The sequence below is a fragment of the Pelodiscus sinensis genome, chromosome 7 (genome assembly GCF_049634645.1).
Source record: "Pelodiscus sinensis isolate JC-2024 chromosome 7, ASM4963464v1, whole genome shotgun sequence".
Lineage (NCBI taxonomy): Eukaryota > Metazoa > Chordata > Testudines > Trionychidae > Pelodiscus > Pelodiscus sinensis.
The window spans coordinates 27,991,806-28,012,244 of record NC_134717.1 but is presented as its reverse complement, the minus strand read 5'-3'; the positions used below and the strand labels follow the sequence as shown (position 1 = coordinate 28,012,244).

Below are 20,439 nucleotides of genomic sequence, written 5' to 3'. Positions count from 1 at the left end.
GTTAGGGGGCATATAGTTTCTGGCATTTTAGTCCAGGCCTCTCCCAGCATAAAATATGCTGTAAAAATGCAAATTCATTACTATGACACAGACAAAAGGATTTTTAATCTGGATACCAGCTGGTATTTGTCTGACGCATCGAAGAATAATTATGTATTTTTTTAATCGAGATCCATTTCAAAAGAAATCTTAAGGCGGTTTAGTAAAAACACTGATATGTTTTGGTTTTAGTTGAAAGCCAAAGATGTGATTAACTTTCCTTTTCTTTATGGATTTGCTGAACAGGTGCTCTTCTAAAGGATCACTAGGTATATTTAGCATCTGAAATTTGAGCAAGTCAAAATCTCATTGGCTTGCCTGACCACATGATAATTTAGGATCCGATGCGTCAGGCTTGCTTTTGCCCAGCGTTTCTCAGGAGGGAAGAGTTGGAGAGGCTTTGCTGCTAAGGGAAGTTTGTAAAATATTGCTGGTAAGCAGATTTTATTTTGCCTAACCTTTTTCTTTAAAGCCAATCTTGGGAAGTTTCTTATTCTGTAGTTTTTGAGGGCTCTCTTACCCATGCAAATCAATAGATATTTTGCTTAAGCAAGAAATCAGATGAAAAGGACCCTGAGTGGTTGGAAATCACAAAGTGAAGAGAAATCCCTGGATTTGTTTCTAGAGATGTAAAGCATAGATGTTGGATAGACGTTCCCTGTATTTAAGTACATACCTATGTACTGCTGATATTTGTACTTAGAGCTTTTAGTCTGCTTTGCTCACAAGACATGCCACTTGAGAAATGTTTTTATGAGTTAGCACTTGTGTTTCTTCTAATTTTTTCCCAACATTTTGGCACTAAAAAGGGACAATAATGTATGTTCCTATATTTAACCTGCATTACTGGTCTTCACTTGCCTCAGAAGGAATTGCAGTTTAGCTAGCTAAATGAAACCAGCCAACCACTCCATAGTATTAGCTTACATGGCAGATATCTTTGGACTAAAGCAGCTGTTCCAAACCCTCATCTACCACCAGCATTAGAAATAGGGATGTATTGTCTAGTAGCAAGCTATAACTTTAACAGGCCTAAACATAATTATTCCGTTAATTAATCCATGGAAATTTTGTAGCAATAACCTTTATTTCAAGTATTGACCAAAACTATGTGAATTTATATATTTTCCAGGTTTGAAGGAAAAAATAGAAAAAGGTTGCAAAAGCTAAGAAACAAAACATCCGTACACACTAATGGTGGGAAAAGAAAAATTTATTAATTCAAGGTAATTTTAAAATAATTATGCCACATTTTTCTACATTATCATTTTGCTTGTTATGTTGTAACTTACTAAGGAAAACTGCACCAAAAAAAGAAATGAAATAAAATAATGGGATATGTACTATTATAGATAAGGAGAATTCTCCAGATAATTTTATAGTAGGAAAAGCTAAAACACTTATTTTTAACTAAAAAACATATTTTTATTTGTTCTTCAGTGTGTTGGACATTAGCTTTGGGTTCCATATATTTGACCTGAATTTTAATTTATATTAGAATGTTGCTTAATCAAGTAACAGTGCAGTCTGAAATAAGGTGAAATAAAGTTAGATCATGATGGCTTTAATTTTTATGAGTCACATGCTATAGGTCCGCTCCTGACATAGCAGTACAATAATATAGCAATTGCTATACTGGGACACACACACACACAAGGGACTTGACTAATAGAGTTTTATAATATTTGAATACTTGGGCTAATATTATATATTCATCTGTTTTATGACCAGTGTATAGGTGGTAGGCAGAGGAATACTCTGTGAAAATGGCAGATGACGAGGAGTATGAGGAGGTAGTGGAGGTAAGAGGAAAATCTAACAGTGGTGTTACTTGTTTGTGAACTTGTGAGCAAATTAATAATTTTGAAGATAGGTAGCTTGTGTCCATCTCTATATAGGCAAACTGCTCTCCAGGTACGGGTATGTACAGGACCCATATTGGGTACGTAAGCAGAACAATGCTATCAATACAGCAGAACCTTTGTAGTTGTTCCAGTGTTTGTATTCAAATATAGATTGTGACTCCTAATCACAAAGGGTTTGACCCACATAATAGATACAATGGCCATGCCCTCTCTTCTTCCCAGACTTCTCTAGTCTCTATTAAATGGAATTGATATGGAACTTAACATTTGTCTTCCCTGTCCATTGCAATAAAAAAATAAGAAAGTTCCACATTGAGGGCTTTTTGAGAGTCCTATGTAGTCAATACAGGATGGATACTCAATATAGGTATGAGGCCAAATTAAACCCTTGTATTAGAGCACCAAAATCTATGGAGCTATAGCAGGGATGAATTTGATCTCTTTTAAGCTCATTGTTTTGTACCTCATTTAGTGCTGTCATTTGAGGAGTCCTCAGTAACTAGGGACAGAGCTGCTTACTATCATTGGTGAATGCCATTGAGAAAATGATTTTGCTATAAATGGGTTATGCTATATGAATAGGCATGTCTAGAGTTATTAAATTGTTTATCCCTTTAAAATATATAAGATGAATTAAAACAGTTTGCATAATGTCCTCAGGGTGGCGGGGGGAAGATGATGCTTATTTTAGGAACCGATTTTAAAACTTTAATGTTGCAAACTTATGTTTTTGATAGTCAGAAGCAAATGCACCAGTTCAATTAATTACATAGCTACATTATTTGTCTTAGGAAATAAATATCACTGTACAGTCCCCTATATGTGTATTTTGGAATCTATCTATAAAAGGAAATATTTCTCCAAATTATTGGGATTTGCTATATTATTTCTGATTCAGCTTGTATGTATGGAATAATATCTGCTGTAGCTATGTCACTAGTTGTATTGTTGTCATTCTCACTTCCAGATTGTCCTTTTCTAGCCTGATCATTATATATTTTATTTTTGATAAAGTGTCAGTTTTCTTTTCTTTTGAATTGTGTGATGTACCCATGTTTGCTCAGAGAGCTCCTTTATATATTTTTTTAAATGTATGCCTATCTGTAACTACATATCTGGGACAGCCTCAGATGGTTTTTCTCTATTAGCTGCTTCCTGAGATACTCACAGGGGGCGGGGAGTTATAAATAAAACAGCAACAAATGGCATCTGTCATAATTTTGAAGCAGCTCAGACCTTTCAAAAATCAGTAAAATCTATAAACCCTAGTTGTACATAAATCACATGATTTAAATCTTAGTAATCAACTTGTGCCAGATATTTGTATTCAATGAGAGATTAAAATTATGTTGTAATAAGTGACTATTCTTTTACTGCGATTCAGTATATACTGGGTTTTACATTTAAGGAACATTTCTGCTTAATCTGAAGGGCACTGGTATTGTAGTCATTAGCAATTTGCAAAGAATGCAGTTGATCATAGAACCAGATAGTATTTCACTGGTGAGTATCTTGACATTTTGGTAAAAGTGAGTCAGACACACTGTATTATCACTGAATGGAACTACTCAGAAACATAACCAGATATTAGCCTGAATGAGAGATCATCAGTTCTAGTTATTTGAGCACAGTACTGAGGTCCTAGAAATCCAGTTTCAATCACAGTTCTTTTTGGGCCTGATACAAAGGGCCTTTTGATCAGGAGCATACTTCTATGCAGCATAACCTAGGGAAAAAGCACTATGCAGGAGATTTTCAGAGCCATAAATGTCAAGTGGACAACTAGTTAATAGCTGAAGTCAATGGGTGTTAGGTGTTTTTCTGAAAATTTCCATCTTTATCATTTCTGCTACATTGACTTCAATGGTGTGTTACAACAGTTGAGGATCTGGCCGAGTCTGTCTCAGTTTTCTCATCTGTCGAATAGAGAGGCATGTTGTGAAGTGTTAGTGTAGTGATCATCATCAGAATACTAATATTTGATAACTGTTACCACACTGTGGCATTGGAAATAACTACAGCTCTTCCTCTGTTCAGAATACAGAGGCTGCAATCAGAAAAGCGATTCCACTTGAGTCTGCTCATATCTGCTAGCTGTGACTCTTTCAGTCTTATCTTTTTTAACTGCCTTTTTAAAGTGTTCTTATTCTATGAACATTTCCATTCTTCATCGGGGCTAACTGAAGAATAAGGTCAATGAGATTAAGGGTGGAAGGATCTGGCCCTGGGCTGACAAGGGCTAACAGAGCTTTGGGAGAGTGAGTTGACTCTATTCTGCTTCTTACATAATCAACAAAATAGTCATATCAGACCCCATTGCCAGGCCTTAAGGCTAGTGACAATGTTAAAGGCAAAACCAGTAGAGGTAGGTTTTCATATCCCAGGTGGCATTTGTAGGGCTGGCAGTTAGAAAAATCACCTTTCACAAAATGAATATGGGCCCCCAAAATATCAGGAATTCTTTGGGGCATGGCGGAACTTGATAAAAGAAGGAAGTAAAATAATGGTTATTTGGGCTGCCTCTCCATTTATCTGAGAAGTGGAAAAGTAATTGTACTCTTCCTTTTAATAATATATCATTAAACAACCTCTGTAGTACTTAGTTATTTTTTTCCTTTTTTTCTATCCCTTATAATCGTTAAGTTTATGATGTCCTGAGACAATGGATTCTCAAAAGACCAATATTATTAGCGACAACTCCACAACACTGAATTGTTTTATTGGCAAAATAAAATAGATAATTAAAAACGGTCAAACAAGAACAAACATTTAGCTCTGGGAGTGAGTGCTTGACTGTACTAGATTAGGTCAACAAATGGGTGTTGACAGCCAGGTGTGAGAACTCCATTTTCTCCCTGGAAGGATAGTGCCTACAAAAAAGGGCTTGAAGCATGAGGGCAGAAGAGAAGAGAAAAAAATCTGATCAAATGTTCTGAGCACAGTAATGGGCTCTTGGAAAATCCGGGTTTCTTTAACACTGGTTCTCTTGCTGATTATGCAAGTCATTTAAACTCACTACCTCTTAAAATGGCCATGATAATTTCATAATCCTTATCACATACCTGATATGTAGATGAATTGGTTAATATTTTTAAAGTGATAGTGATAATTATTAAAATGAGAGGATCTTCAGAAAAGATCTTAGAAAGGAGGCCCCTGCATGTCTGAACTATAATTATATCCCCTCCACCCCCCAACTGAGTTTGAAAGCAGTGTTATTACTTCGAAGAGATCAGGAAGGCATTTTGTTGTGCTGCATGACCTTGAGAAATAATGCAGTTTGTACTCTATTTATAGTATTACATTGAAGAGACTGTCATTGAGGAGGGTGAACCAATGGAGGTAAAAGAATGTATGGGATTGCATGTGGAGCAAATGTACATGTTGTTAATGCAAAGCACAAAATGAATAAATCATTCTGTGTTTTGAGGGTTATTTCACCATTTTGACTGCATACGTATCAGCTGAAATAGGTGATTACTTCTCCAGGGCCTGCTATTTAAAATACAAGGGCCTGATCTGATCTTCAGTGCACTCAGGGCACTCAGTACTTCATGAAGTTGAGCCACAGATTACATGAACAGGAAACGGGCTAATCTATACGTGCATATACCCTATGTACTTTGGCCTATTTTGCAGACAAGTACAGGATTCCTCCTGAAAACTGTTATGTTTAAACATATCAGTTCTATTATCATTCATTTTGTATGACCTCCATCACAAGAAAAGTAATGTTTCCATGCTTTTCTTGTTTCAGTTATTGCGTTATTTCCTGTTTCCTTGTTTCAGTTATATTGATGTAGTGTCCCTAAGAAGTTCAAACAGTAATTTAAAATTGTAATTAGGCCATTGTATCAATATCCCAACTCAGCTTGTTCCAGGTGAAATACTCCTCAGAATGTGAAGCTATTGAGATGCACAGTCTTTCAGTTTTATTCTATGGGTAAAGTGTTTGTTTCTGAACAGAATTCTGTCCCCAAATCTTTCTTGAATCCTTGTTCCAGTAAAAGGCCCATTGACAAAATAGGAAATTTAATTGGGTAAGTAATTCAAGACTACTCCTACAAAAAAAAAGGAGCCATGTTATTCCATTTGATTTTTAAAATGAACTGCCCAGTGAAATCAGTGGTCAGAATTATTTAAAGTAAGCAATGGTGCAACAGGTTGTCCTGAATCTGATTTACTGGATTTGCATTATATTGTAAAAATCTACCATCATTAAATAGAAATTTACTCACTGTAGACCAGTCTTTCTAATTAATGGGATTAGTTATTCGTCTGTAGTCTCTAAGGCTACTCTGTGGTGTATAATGCCAGGTAACCCCGTGGATTATAATATAGAAGAGGAAAAATCAACATTTTTTTCTGCCCATTTTCTTTGATGAGACCATGATTTAGGCATTGCCTAAGACTATTCATTGATATATGTAATTTTTCTAGTGTGAAGGTTTTACTGTGTAAGGGCCAAACTTTGTCAGCTCTTCAGGGCAATTACAATATCTTACAGCTGTCTGAAAAATGCTAGGTACTTGTATGGCGTAATAAAAACATCAATAGAAATCAATTTCAGTTCAACCATTGTTTGGCCCCAATGTAATAGGTAACAAAAAACAGCATGTAACTTTTTTTCATGGTATTATCACCACATGTCTACATTTAGGATTCTCCAGTGCCATTTAATGACAGAAAGGGTCGCCATTACTTTCCTTGCTGATTAGAAATGAGTGGAAATGGACTAACCTGTTGCAACATTGAAATGAAGAATAATATACTGGAACATTATTAATGAAACACAACTAGTATCCACAGAATAGATAAAGCTTTTTGAAGGCTAAGTATTGCTAGTGTTTTCTGCTTTAGCTAATGTTTAGTATATTTTTCTAGTTGATGTCATATTAATGCAAAATGCTGTCAAGGAATCTAAGCTTGATTCGTTACCTTTTGAAGGCTTTCCTTTTTTTTTAAAAAACAAATCTGTTACAAACAAAGCTTTAATGCTTCCTTATCCATGCAATTTTATTTTTGTAAATTATAATAACCATTTCTTTTACTGTTTTTAATTAAAATCTTATTTATATTAAACTTATTGCTTACAGTATGAACAAATGTATAAATCATTAAAAAGAATTTGAGTCTCTTTCCGACTGAGCTACTACCACTGCTTTTATACACGTATAAGTCTTTTCTGTGATTATGAGCTGGCAGTCCACATCAGGACATGTGGGTTAGCCAAACAGCTGGATTTTGAACATACTTTCAGTCATCTAGTGAATCTTATGCTTATTGCAAAGAAAGGTTTAGTCATATTTATCTTGCTATCTCAATTTCTTTCTTCTTTTTGAGGAATGATATTCCTTTTGAAGGCTGGTACATGCCTTTGAGCTACATTCACATCTCCCAGGGACATCAACAGGAACAGTGAATATGTGCTCCCTCCAATATTTCCAATATAGCCCTTAGTATTCAGAGTATTTATACACTTTGGGTCTATCTGTCATCGATCTACCCTCGACATTCCCTCTGACGTCAATGGGAGATACACATGCGGAATGGTGGCAGCAGAATGCCCTCCAGACTCCAAGGCTGATGGATAAAAAACAGAGGAGCTTGATTTAGAAATCAGCTAATCTGCAGAGTCTTAACACTGCCTGCTTGGATGATGTGTAATAGACATACTGGGCAATTCCAGTAGGAAAAGTGGAGCATATTGTAGATCAGTTCCCAGACAGGAGAGTTAAAAACTCCTTGCAGCAAAATTATCGTTTATAATATAAAAATCCAATAGATACATGTTGTCCATATTTCCAGGTGATCATGGAGACCACCACCACGACCACCAGAGGTACTACTGGCCCCACAGTCACCCCAGGGACCAGAGAGCAAGCTTCACTTCCAGTCCGAAAGAGAGTGAAAAGGACAAAAGTGGACACATCTAAGTTTATGACACCTTATCTACAACATAGTCATAAAATGCAGGATCTGTTCAGTGAGGTAAATTGTTACACTTATGTCTTCCTGTTTGTTTCTTTAAGAGCCCCACAAATATACACACTATATAGCAAACTAATATCACTGTCATGTCCTCTTCTGTATTTTCTTTATCATCCCTGTTGATTACTGATATTTATGGTGAAAGAAGAGTTTCCTTCATTGATAGCCTGCATCTTGCCTGACTCATTCATCTTTGGTAGCGAATCAGGAGTCACAAAAAGTGACTTAAGGGAGGGGCATGAGGTCGATTGGTTATAACAGATATCTGAGAGCCAGGATTTCTGGGGTCCATTCCTGGCACTCTCTTTGTCTGACTCTTTGGCTACATCTATGTTATAGTCTGAATGAGAAGAGTAAGGAAAGTTGATGGGAAAGTTTCTTCCATCGATCCCTTGTGGTGTAGACCCCATGGTAACTCAACTTAAGATATGTCAACACCAGTTACATCATTCACGTGACTGGAGTTGTGTAGCTTATGTAACTTTCTTCTCTAGTGTAGATGTAACCTCAGTGTTTTGCTGGGCACTTTACTTAACCCCTCTCTGCCTCAGTTTACACACCTCAGTTGGAAAAATAATTAAGGACAAGCCAGAGTTTTACTGAAAGCTCAAGCATGATTGAGGGTTTGTGTCCCCTCTCCCCCCACCCACTATTTTTTGGCCAACTCTAGACAGAGGGCCAAGCTGAAAAATCTAGATTTGTACCCAAACTTCCTCAAAATGTGAAGGGAAGTGGTTCCAAACTGTGGTGCAAGTTCATGCCCAGCTCTAAGTATGTAAGTGTTTTGAGGCACAATTAATGCCTCTGAAGTGTTTTTTATATTCTAAGATGGAAGGTGCTGAGCATTGTTGTTGTAGTACCACTGCAGCTGTCTATCAGTATTTTGGTTACCTGCCATTAGGAGGAAAGAATTTGTAGAAAAAATTAGTAATGTCATGAAAGTGATAACCTGTTTTAATGTTTGAATTGAAGGGAGTGGGGACAGATCGTAATCTGAGGCCCTGCAAATATTACACTCAAATACTCCTTATTCAGTGTTTCTAATCACATGAACAAGAGCATTCACTTGAAAAAGGGCTGTCACATTGAGCCCACACCATGCAGGGGTTATTTTAAAACTGTAGTTGTGCATCTCATACAAATAAAATCAGCTACTTGGCTATAGCAAATAGTTTAGGTGGGGACTTCCAAAGGGCCTGGAAGACTGCCCAGTTCAAAGTGATGAGTGCCATATGCCCCTTTAAAAAAACAGCTTTAATTTATTAAATTTATCCTGAGCTCATTGGAAGTTTTGCCATTGACACCAGTGGGTACAGGATCAAGTCACATGGATTTTCAGCCATTTATTATGCTGTGTAAAAATATTTGTGTCCTATTAATATCGTAAAGCCATAAAGAAACTGGGACAAATTTTGTTCTTATTTCCACCTGTGCAGCTTCATTGGCTTCAGTGGGCTTGCACAGGTATAAATAAGAGCTCAGCTTAAGCCATTGTGTTTTCAGATAGCTGACTACAATTGCTAGCTAAGAAATTGTATAGAATAATTGTAGCAAACCCAGACTCCCTGTAGGCCTAACCTGCCATATCTGGTAATCTGAAGAGGAGAAATACACTATCATATAGCTACAGTGTGGGGTACTGTCATCGTTACAGCATGCAAGATCCCCAGGTAGGGTAAATCAGCACACCTCCTTCAGCTCTAGTGGGACTCACTTGACTTCAATGAAGCTGAGATGATTTATGCTATTTAATGATCTGTCCCAAAGTTGTTAACCGAGTGAGGATAAACATTGATTAATGCTCTCTCTAAAGTTTCACAAGAACTTTGGGGGCATGTCTAAGTAATGCCTACTCTTGCTTTCTTTCAGAACAAATACAAACAACAGTTTAAAAAAGAAAAAGGAAAGCCTTATGCCAGCACATCTGATACCCCAGAACTCCGGAGAATTAAGAAAGTTCAAGATCAGCTCAGTGAGGTATGTGCTAGGCCCAATAAAGCAAATAACACATACATTGGCAAAGGGCTGCATAGCCAGAGTTACATATTCAAGCTATTGGCAGAGACACGGTAACCACATAAATAATATTATGCTTTCCAGTCTGGATGCTTAGCAGAAACATTGCCAAGGTCTCTAATGCAGGAAATGTGGATATAACTTAAAATTCTAGGATTCAGTTTGAGATTTAGGCCTTTGGAACAAAGAAGAGATAATGGTCCTTTATCAGCTGGATAATTACTCCAGCTAGATAATTACTCTGGCTGTGGCCAGAAGGGGTTTCAAAAACTTTTATTTGAAGTTAAAGATAGGATGATGGGGAAATGTTGATAAAGTATAAAATAATTAAATGCCACTGCTGGCTACATCTTGGCATTCTGCATGGGGAATGCCTGTTGAAGTCAATGGAAATATTGCAAAAACAAACCTTTCAAAATGAGCTTAAACATTTCTTTTTTCATACAGTCACATAATAGATAATTGTCCTACATCCACTCAGTTGACATGCTCTAAAAGGCATTTATTTGTGTTGTTGTAGTCCCATTTCAAATAGTACTATGTTAACACAAACCAGGGGAGCTGATAGCCATGCCTGGCCTCTGGGCAAGGTGAGGGTGGGCCCAGATCTGCACTCTCAGAAGGGACAGGGACAGGGACAGGGCAGCTGGCTCTCAGCACAGCATCCCTTCCCCCTGCAGCCCTCAGTGCTTCCCAGAACTCATGGTGCTGCACTCTGGCATCAATTTAAAGGCCTTGAGGCTGTGGGCACTTCTGTTGCCACAGTAGTGACAGCAGTAGCTGGATACCCTGGGCCATTCCCTCCCCATCCCTGTGTTGACATGCCTGACTCAAACTAGGAACCTTTTAGGGTACATTTACACTGCAATTAAAAACTTATGGCTGCCCTGTGACAGCCAATTTGGGCTTGTTGGGGTCATGGCAAGGGGCTCTTTAATTGTGGTGTAGATGTTTGGGCTTGGGACCCTGCAAAGAGGAAGGATCCTAGAGCTCAGAGGTTTTTTGTTTTTTGTTTTTTTTAATAAATACTTCTAATTAATTGTGTTTGGCATGTGTTGATATAGGTGAAATATCGTATGGATGGTGATATCGCTAAGACTATTTGCCATGTGGATGAAAAAGCAAAGGATATTGAACATGCAAAGAAGGTGTCGCAGCAAATGAGCAAGGTAAGAGTGTGAGTGACTCTGAGAAAATATTGTGGACATTAGGGATCCATCGCCCTTATTGGGTGATGCTTACTGGTAACTAGTAAACTGGCAGCCAGTGTCCAGTAGCCCTGAGGAATCTTGCTTAATTGTTTCCATTAATGTTTAACCAGTTAACCGATTAAATGGGATTTTACAGCCCTAGTGGACATCAATGGCAGCAAGTTGTGAATAAAGTGTGTAGATCAGGGTACTAATAATGATTGTCTCAAAATTTCAAAATAATATGAGAAGATAATTAGAGAAACCACGATCAAGAGAGAAACATGTTCTCTCATTTCTCCTCCTGGAGGTAATCCATAGGTTTTCTTTGTGAGAGGCTTTTTCTTTAAAATTTTGAAAAAAGTAGGCTTTGTACTAACACATATTAGTGCTTTCCTAAGGGCACGGCAACCAACATACTGGTCTTTCTGTCCAGGTTTTATACAAACAGAACTGGGAGGAGAATAAGGATAAATACCTTCTACCCCCTGATGCTCCAGAACTTGTGCAGGCAATAAAAAATACAGCGCTGTTCAGCAAGGTAAGAGCAGCTTCTGTTTTGGGGCAGTGAAGTGCTTGTATCATTACTAGTAAGTGGAGATTTCATTCCAAGTAATTACTTCCTGACACTTATTTCTTTCTTTAAGAAACTATACACAGAAGATTGGGAGCAAGACAAAACATTATTCTACCCATACAATGACAGTCCAGAACTGAGGCGAGTAGCAAAGGCCCAAAAGGCTCTTAGTGATGTAAGTAGCGAAGCCTAACTGTCCATTTCAATATAGTGGTTTCATACTGATTTACCTATTTCTCAGTGGAATTGCTTTGGCATAAAATCATTGTAAGGGAGTAGAGAATCAGTCCCAAGATGCAGTGTGGATAATTATTAAAATGGTAGAGATATCTCAATAAACGTAAATAGGGGAGCTGACAGGATCACTGAGCCCCTGGACAATGTTGGGGCTGAAGGCTGGTTCCACACTCCTGGAAGGGGCGTGGCCTCAGGCGGAAGGGGCAGGACTGGGGCAGCTAGTCCCTAGAGCCACCCAGAAGGCTCTCCCCCCAGCAACAGCCCTTAGGGCCATCTGGAGTGCACAATGCGGGGCTCTGGAGCAAGCCGTGCAGTGCTCCAGCTGTGATTCTAAAGAGCGTGGGGCCTGGTCACTGCCAGTGCACCAGTACAGGATCTGGGAGTCCTGGACCCTTTAGAATTGTCAGGCCCTGGGGCAATTGCTCCATTCTCCCCGCACCCTTCCCCACCTCAGTGGGCCTGAATGTACAATGAATTCACTGCTTTTCAATACAGTCTGAAGGGACAGAGATTCTGAGTTGTATTTGGAAGAATTAATGTAATCACACCATTACAGACCTAATATTCTGGGATGCTGTTTTCAATGGGATGTGAGAGTATTTAACATTTCTCAGGAGACAATGAGAATCTTTCAGGTTTGGGCTTGTAAGCCCATTTCTCCCATGTGTAAAACAGGAATAACACTATTTCCCTACTTCACAGAAATGGTTTAATTAATATTTTTAGAAACACATGGAGAACTGAGAGTTTATTTTGCAACAATGGAAATGACTGCTCCTGTTTATGGAAGCATTACTTAGGTCAGGAGTGAATGTTCTGTTGTTTGTTTAAACAGACAGTTCTTCTAAATGTTTACCCCTTGCATTATTTCAGATTGTTTACAAAAAGGGACACTATGAACAAAAATCTAAATACACTTCTCTGCCAGATCCACCTGATGTGGAGCTTGCCAAGAAAGCGACTAAGCAGCGCAGCGATGTGAGTATGCTTCACGGCTTTTTAGCTGTTAGAAATCTTGCTTAAGGATCTGGAGAGGCAGAATCTTTTAAACGCATATACATTATATACGGGCTGGGTTCAAGAAAGGAAAAAATAAATAAATAAACAGATCAGTTCTCTCAAGGGGGTTCTATAGTTGCCATCTGGTCTTCTATGATGATTGCCAGTATTTTTTTCTCCTCATCCTTTTCAATTTCCATATTCAACCCCTTCTTCTTTGCTTTCTCCTCAGACAATCTGCTCATTCTCAGTCTATTTCTGTTTTCTCTATCCTCTTTGTACTGGGGTACACTCTAGAAGGTCGTAATGATCAACATGTCCATCATGTTGCATATTTAAATTCAAATTGCAAAATGTTTGTATGCATGTGCACATTTTTTATTGTATTTTGTTTTCAAGAAACACATTTATTTTAGCAAAATTGGATAATTGATCTTCGATTATGAAACAGATTTGTGGGATCTTAAACATGAGCAAGCTGTTCTCATGTTGCAGAGTATATTTAAATATTAATTTCAATGCAAAATTATTATGCACATGATAGCAGGCCTTTCAGTCCAAACATCCTCAGGCCCACAGATCTTAGAGAAAAAGTTTGGTAAACAGGATGTCTTCAGGATGATTTTACTACTGAATTAGCTAATGGCAGCAAGCAGTAAATTCCATATCCTTAAGGCATGATTAACAAATGCTCTGGCAACAGTCATCTCCAGTCTATATTTTGATATAGATTTGAAGTAAATTCATATCAAAGTATGCAGGAAGTGGTACATAGAATATATAGAGATAAAAGTCCAGCTAAATACATGGGGCTAAGTCCCTTAGACTCCTATGTTAGAAGTAAGATTTTAAGTCCATTCAGAATGGAGTGACTGAAGTGTAGGTGTTATATGATCATATTATTTTGTACTGCTAATTAACTACAGCATAACGTTAGGGGATTACAATTATTGATGATGTTGCAAAACCATTGATGAACTTATATGTGAGCAAAGAGAAAATATTTTATTTGGAGAAAACTTCTCAGATAACCAAAGTATCTTACTCAAATGTAGCTCAAAAGATAAATGGGTGTTAAAAAAGACCTAATTCTAGAACCTGCAGGAACTAATTGATCACTGTTTAAAGCTAATGAAATATGAATGCATTCAACAAAGTGTATGTGGTTCATGGCAGTGAAAACAAGAGCATTTTGTTAGAATTCGTTTACATAGCCAGTCTCTGAGTGCAGGGGCAGATGACCGTTTTGCAGGGCCCGAGGCAGCATAATTCCGCGGGGTCCCCCCTTTGCCACGGCGCATGTGCAGTGACACCATGCGCATGCGCAACGGCGCTGCGGCGCATGCGCGGGGCTTTCTGAAGCGCGGGGCCCAGGGCGTACGCCCCGTTCGCCCTGCCCTATATCCACCCCTGTCTGAGTGGCATAAGAACTGAAGCAGCATGGAAGTGCTTGGCTTTTTGGAACTTGCAAATAAATTGGAGTATCAAAATGCAGTTTTAAGCATAATGGCGCCAAGTCAAAACCTCTGTGCTGCATCCATTATGAAGCAAATGAGAACTAGACTGAAGTCTAAATTAGATGGTTTCCTGATGAGCTTGAGTACAAGCTGATTGAAATCCTATATACTGTACTGCGTAAAGGGAGTGCCAACTCTGTATAAATCTGGGTAGTCCACTATGGTTCTGTGACTGTGTATCTTCAGTAGCAGAAAATTCTAGTTGAGACAATGGGGAAAATACATCTGTTAGTGTGAAGTCCTGGATAGTAATTAAAACTGAAGCTGCCTCAGATCTGAATATGTACAAGCTCCAGAAAATGAGAGAACTTACTGTTCAAAGAGGGTATGTCTACACTTGCACCCTAGTTCGAACTAGGGATGCAAATGAAGGCATTTGAAATAGTCAACGAAACAGGGATTTAAATATCCCGCGCTTCATTAGCATGATCTCACCAGCACACTAGTTCGAATCACAGCTGATTCGAACCAGGAAGTGAGGAGTAACATTAGTTTGAACCAAGGGGCTTGGTTAGAACTAACACGTCCCGGCGTGCACTTCCTGGTTCGAATCAGCTGTGATTCGAACAAGCATGCCTGCGAGATCATGCTAATGAAGTATGGGATATTTAAATCCCCGCTTCATTGACTATTTCGAATGCCTGCATTTGCATCCCTAGTTCGAACTAGGGTGCAAGCGTAGACATGCCCAGAGAGAATTTGATTCACTGAGTAAACTTTGGAACAAGCAGAAGTGGAATTCTGGCTTGTGAAACTAGTTTCCCTGATAGCATAACACATTATTGTAGAAATAGGTAAATCAGGTTATTAAATCTAATGTATATAAGCAGTGTATATGCACCACAGAAAGCACTATTCAAAAGAAACCAATACATATTTATAATCATGGTGATGAATAAAGTAGAAGTGCATAAAAATGTCATTGCCTTTCCTTTATTGGTCAATTGTGTAAAAGAAAAAATGATGACAATTGCTAGAGCTGAGGGAGGTGAGCATGATTTGGCAATGACTGAACAATCTAATTCATATTTCTAGTGATGCTGGTCCAAATTGTAAACAAATGTACATTGTCCAAGCATGGTGATCATTGTCCAGTAGGGAATGGTAGATGATTTTGGATAAGAGAAGGTGAGAGTCATATATTCTGTGTCAGGATTGTCAAAATAGGTTGAGGTAGATTTCCTTGGGCGCCTTTGAAAATTTCACCATGTGTAATCTAGAACCTAAATCAGATTAAACAATAGGAATCTGTATCATTATTCTCCGAGGGAGGAGAAGACTAACAACAAGCAACCTCCTTATTGGTGAAAAAATTGTTGAATCTAAGACTTTTTGCTGCTAATCAGCTAGATGGCACCCAATATGTTACGAAGAAGGAACAAGGAGGCGTTAACCAAGCAATGGAATAATTAAGCCAAAACATCCATGACAGCAGCAGATAAAATGTATTTGAAGCATTTGTAAAATTTGAAGCAATTTTTTTAAAAAAATAGTTAGAAAACAGGCTAGGTGATCATAAAGGGCTATTTCAGGTTATTTTATTTATATTATTTTATATATTTACGGGATTAATATTCATTGTTTAATTGCATTATAGGTTAAGTACCATGAAGACTATGAAAATAACATCAAAGGCAAGTGGAGTCAAACTCCTTGCTATGAAGTTGCAGTTGCAAGGATGAACTCTGATAATTTAAGTATGGTAAGAGTTATTTAGACACTGGGTTTTTTCAACCATGTAATGCCTAGTATATTTTTTCTGTTCTGCTTGTAGTACTTCTCTTTTTCTATTTAAGCCATAGGGGCTGGAAGTTGAATGCTGGGAGTGCTGCTGCTGCACCTGCTGGCTTGAAGTGGTTTCCATCGCATAGAGTTTATGGTTTAGTTCAATGATTTTCAGCACCCTCACTATACAAATTGTTCCAGGCCTCCCCCCTTGATGTAAGCTGTATTATGGATGACTATTTTGCAGTGGTAATGCATTTGATACACTTTGTTCTCTTTTTCTGTTACTTACAGAGAAAATACCAGGAAGACTATGAGCTCATGAAAGACCAAATCTCCTTTATGCAAACTGAAACTCCGGAGTATGAGGCTAATAAACGAGCTGGAATTGCTGCCAGTAAAGTAAGTGAAGAATGCCCCCTATTTATTCAGTTTGGTTCCACTTCAGAAGTCTCTGATGGCATGTTCCCACTGAAGTTGCCTGTAAACGTATTGCCTCATCCTGCAAAAGTGTTTAGTGTACTTCTGCTAAGCTTCTTAAGTATATTCAAGACCTTCAGCTGCAAAACCCCTTTTGATAGGGAACTTTCTTCTGTGCTCTGCCTGAGATTTCTGTTATGAGCCAGATCTGCAGCTGGTGTCAATCCATATAGCTCCATTGACTTCAATGGACCTATGCAACTCACACTGGATGAGGAGCTGGCCCAATATTTTCACATTAAAGACATTCCTAGACCAGTGATTCTCAAACTTTTTCTGGTTGGTGATCCCTTATTCAGTCTCCAATATTTTGCTGAACTGCTTACAGTTACCCCCTTAGTCTTATTTGTATAGTATCAAAGGTAACAATGATACAACTATATAATTAAATTACTTGTGTACGTATTTTGAGGGGTCGATGGAGAACACTTGACTTTGAAAGATAGGTAAAGGTGTGGGAGTAAGGGAATGAGATTTTTCTTTGCTTTGCTGTCTCCCCAATAGTCTTTTGTGGCCCTACTGAAAGTATTATCCACTGGTTTTTAACAATCCTTTGGACCTGGACTTATATATTTATGGGTTATCCAGGGTAATGAGGATTTGACTTTGGAGATTGTCTGTGAGAAGGCCAATGCTTTTTGGGGCACAGTGGATGAATGTTGCAGATTATAGAACAATAACTTAGTCGCTTAGAATTATGCTGTTTCTCTGATAATTTACTTGTTCCAAAAGCAGCCCCTCTGAAAAGGAGCACTATAATTAAGACGACGGTCCAAATACACTTTTTGTTTAATTTTTGTAGGTGAAATATAAAGAAGACTATGAAAAAAACAAAGCTGCTACAGATTATAATGTACTTCCTGCTACAGAAAATCCATTGCTGAAACAGCTAAAAGTTGCAGGAAAGCTGCTAAGTGATGTAAGTGTTATAAAAATTCAGTTTGAATATTTTCAGCTGTATAACACAGGGCTGGATTAACACAGGGGATTTGGGGGCTGCAGCCCAGGGCCTCAGGCTAAGGAGGCTGCTTCTACCCACCTGGCCTGCACAAATCTCCGTGTTGTGGAGTGGACACCAATGCCCAAACCTCAGTGCCCTCTTGTGGGGCTGGAGGCCTGAGCACTGGCTTGCCAGCATGCTCCTGCAGCCCCTAGGCAAGGGGCATTCAGGGAATCTCTGCACACATTTCCTCCCCCACCGTTGGCTCTGCAGCTCCCATTGGCCAAGAACCATGGCCAATGGGAGATGCAGGCACAACACACTCTTGTCTCTGCTTCAAAGGAGCTTGGTGCTGGCCGGTGACACCTCCTGGAGATGACCTCTCCCCCTGAGCCTACCTGCCCTGCAGTGCTCCCTGGATTCTCATCCTTGTTGGGCAACTGCCTCTCAGGAGCCCAGTTGTTCCCACTTTACCAAGGAGCTGCCATTGCAGCCAGGTCTCTCTCCCCATGCTCTTTATGTGTAGAGCGGAACCATCCGTTGCTTCCTTTGGCTGCCCATGGCTGCCAGACTTGTGGTCACACAGCCTGACCTCTGAGCTTTGTGCCCAGCCCAGGCTCTGGTGGCAGGTGGCTACTGGGCCCAATCCTGCACTGCCCCACTTTTGAGCCCTTGCCTGGCCCTGCCCTAATTCTGGCCCTTCCAAGAGTTAAAAAATCATGAGTCAGTGCCTCCCCACCCCACAATTGTGAGACAGGCTTAAAAATCAAGAGATATGTTTAAAACGAATATATTTTGTGTGCTTTTATTTGCTTTCTGGTCTTTGAGCCTTTAGAGAACTCTCAAGTCATGTTTTCGAGCTGTTCTCTCCAAACATGAGGAGTTGCAGTTTACTTTAAGAAAAAAAAAAGGCAGCAGATTCTTACCTAATCAGTTCCTCCTGGGGATTTAAGAAAAGCAACAATTGTCATGGTACTTATGATTAAAATCGTGAGTGTTGATAATACTGTCTGGCCCTCTCTTCTAATTGTTGAAAGGGATTCCAGGTAGATTCAATCTAAACATGTTCTAGTTCTACATGTTATAAAAATCATTCTTCAAAAGCAGAACTACATTCTCAGCATTTTCTCCAGAGACAAGGGTATATTAGGTTTTGTACCAAATCACAGCATATGAACGCCATGACCTTTGGAAAAGTTAGGCTCTGGAATTAGATCTGAATGTTGCACCTGCCCCCTATATTTATAATGAAACCCTAGAGCCACTCATATGGACATTTCAGCAAATCACAGCTACAGATCTAAACTGCTCAGGTCAATCCCATCTCTGCTTTTTACATTAGCAGATTATTGCCTTGTCAAGCTGATGGTTTACTTGTATTTCTCAGTGTCAGTACAAATCACTTAAGGCTTTAGGCAGATTATCATTTCTGCTGATGGGAATCAATGAATCTCAATGAAATCTTCTATGTTACCAGACTTTATTTTTCTTTTGTAGAAATTATACAAGGAAGCCTTTGAGAAGACAAAAGCAACAAGCATTAATTACTGTGAAACTCCAAAGTTTCAAATTGATAGTGTTCTGAAAAACTTCAGTGATGTAAGTAGTGTTGTAATTCCTTGAGTTCCTGTATTTCACACCTGACTTTCTCAGTTATATATATTTATAAACGTGCTTTTTCTGCAGGTTAAGTATAAAGATGCATACCAAAAGAATATTTTGGGACATTACATAGGTAGCTATGAGGACCCATATCATACACTCTACATGAATGTTGCAGCTATGAAGAGTGATGTAAGTGTGGCAGTATTTTTGTTGATTTCACCATACTGTCATTGTAAGGCAAGATCACTATGCTTACTCTCTGATGTCATTTTATTCCCTAGAAAAATTACAAAGCAGATTATGAAGAGGACAAGGCAAAATGCTACTTCCCCCAAACTGTAACTCAAGAGTATGAAGTTATAAAGAAGTTAGACCAATGCAAAGATGTAAGTATAAGGCAAAAATTACTGAAAGGAAGCTAATTTTTCATAGAAGGGATTAACCCAAAACCCATGAAAGTCAACTGAAAGATATCTTTTAAAGTCCATGTTTTTGGATTAGGTCCTATTTGAGTGTGTGGGTTATAAAGGCCACAATCATATATATTGTTTTCAGGATCTTGTGACACCTAGTGCTCAGGATGTGATTAGCTTATTTTTTTTCTTAGAGGGGGGTAACTGCAGAAGGGCACTGCTCTGCTCTCTGTAGTGTTTTTCAGTTACCTTTTCTGAAATACTACTTTGCCTCAGTTTGCTATTTTGATAGAATAAATCAGAAAGAGACCCACTGCATCAGATGATGTGTATCTTGTATGCCTTGTACGAGGTAGATTGCAGGGCTGCTAGTAGCAGGCCAGGCTTCTGTTTCAGGTATGGCCTGCTTATGGCATTTCCTTCCCAAAGAGATACACAAAATGTATTCACTATATTCCTTATTGCACTCCCCAGTTCTGGCTGTTATCAGCGCTGGTAAATTGCTGCTCATGGTGCCACCTAGTGGCTAGCTATTATCAAAGTGTTTTACATTCCATTACAACATGTATTTTTAACTTTGTCATTGCTTGGAGCACAGTCAGTATTTAATAACACAATAGTACAGTATTGTATTTGATAGCAAACTTTATTTATATGTGTGTATTTAAAGCATTTTAAATGATTATTCCCCCAGAATACTTACAAAAAGCATCCTGATCAAATCAAATTTACGCAAGTGACTGATTCACCAGTACAAGTTCAAGCACAGATCAATACCAAGCAGCTGAGTGACGTAAGTAGCGTGACAAATTAAGCAAAACATTATGTGGTTTCCTATTTTTATG

General features: G+C 38.6%; 1 protein-coding gene across 35 annotated transcripts in view; it reads left to right on the top strand.

Annotated features, from left to right (window-relative positions):
• Positions 1–344: 344 nt before the first annotated feature.
• NEB (nebulin) overlaps positions 345–20,439 on the top strand; it is a 194,429-nt gene continuing 174,334 nt past the window's right edge. For 34 of the 35 annotated variants that reach the window (XM_075933387.1, XM_075933388.1, XM_075933397.1 and 31 more), the window contains exons 1-17: positions 345–472; positions 1,172–1,265; positions 1,771–1,841; positions 5,202–5,246; positions 7,713–7,895; positions 9,765–9,872; positions 10,976–11,080; positions 11,538–11,642; positions 11,749–11,853; positions 12,789–12,893; positions 16,029–16,133; positions 16,451–16,558; positions 17,439–17,555; positions 19,074–19,175; positions 19,263–19,370; positions 19,463–19,567; positions 20,289–20,387. In XM_075933387.1, coding sequence (XP_075789502.1) covers positions 1,806–1,841; positions 5,202–5,246; positions 7,713–7,895; positions 9,765–9,872; positions 10,976–11,080; positions 11,538–11,642; positions 11,749–11,853; positions 12,789–12,893; positions 16,029–16,133; positions 16,451–16,558; positions 17,439–17,555; positions 19,074–19,175; positions 19,263–19,370; positions 19,463–19,567; positions 20,289–20,387 — 1,536 coding nt within the window. In that variant the 5' untranslated portion in view covers positions 345–472; positions 1,172–1,265; positions 1,771–1,805. The remainder of the gene's footprint in view (positions 473–1,171; positions 1,266–1,770; positions 1,842–5,201; positions 5,247–7,712; positions 7,896–9,764; positions 9,873–10,975; positions 11,081–11,537; positions 11,643–11,748; positions 11,854–12,788; positions 12,894–16,028; positions 16,134–16,450; positions 16,559–17,438; positions 17,556–19,073; positions 19,176–19,262; positions 19,371–19,462; positions 19,568–20,288; positions 20,388–20,439) is intronic. The other variant, XM_075933364.1, reaches the window with a different exon arrangement.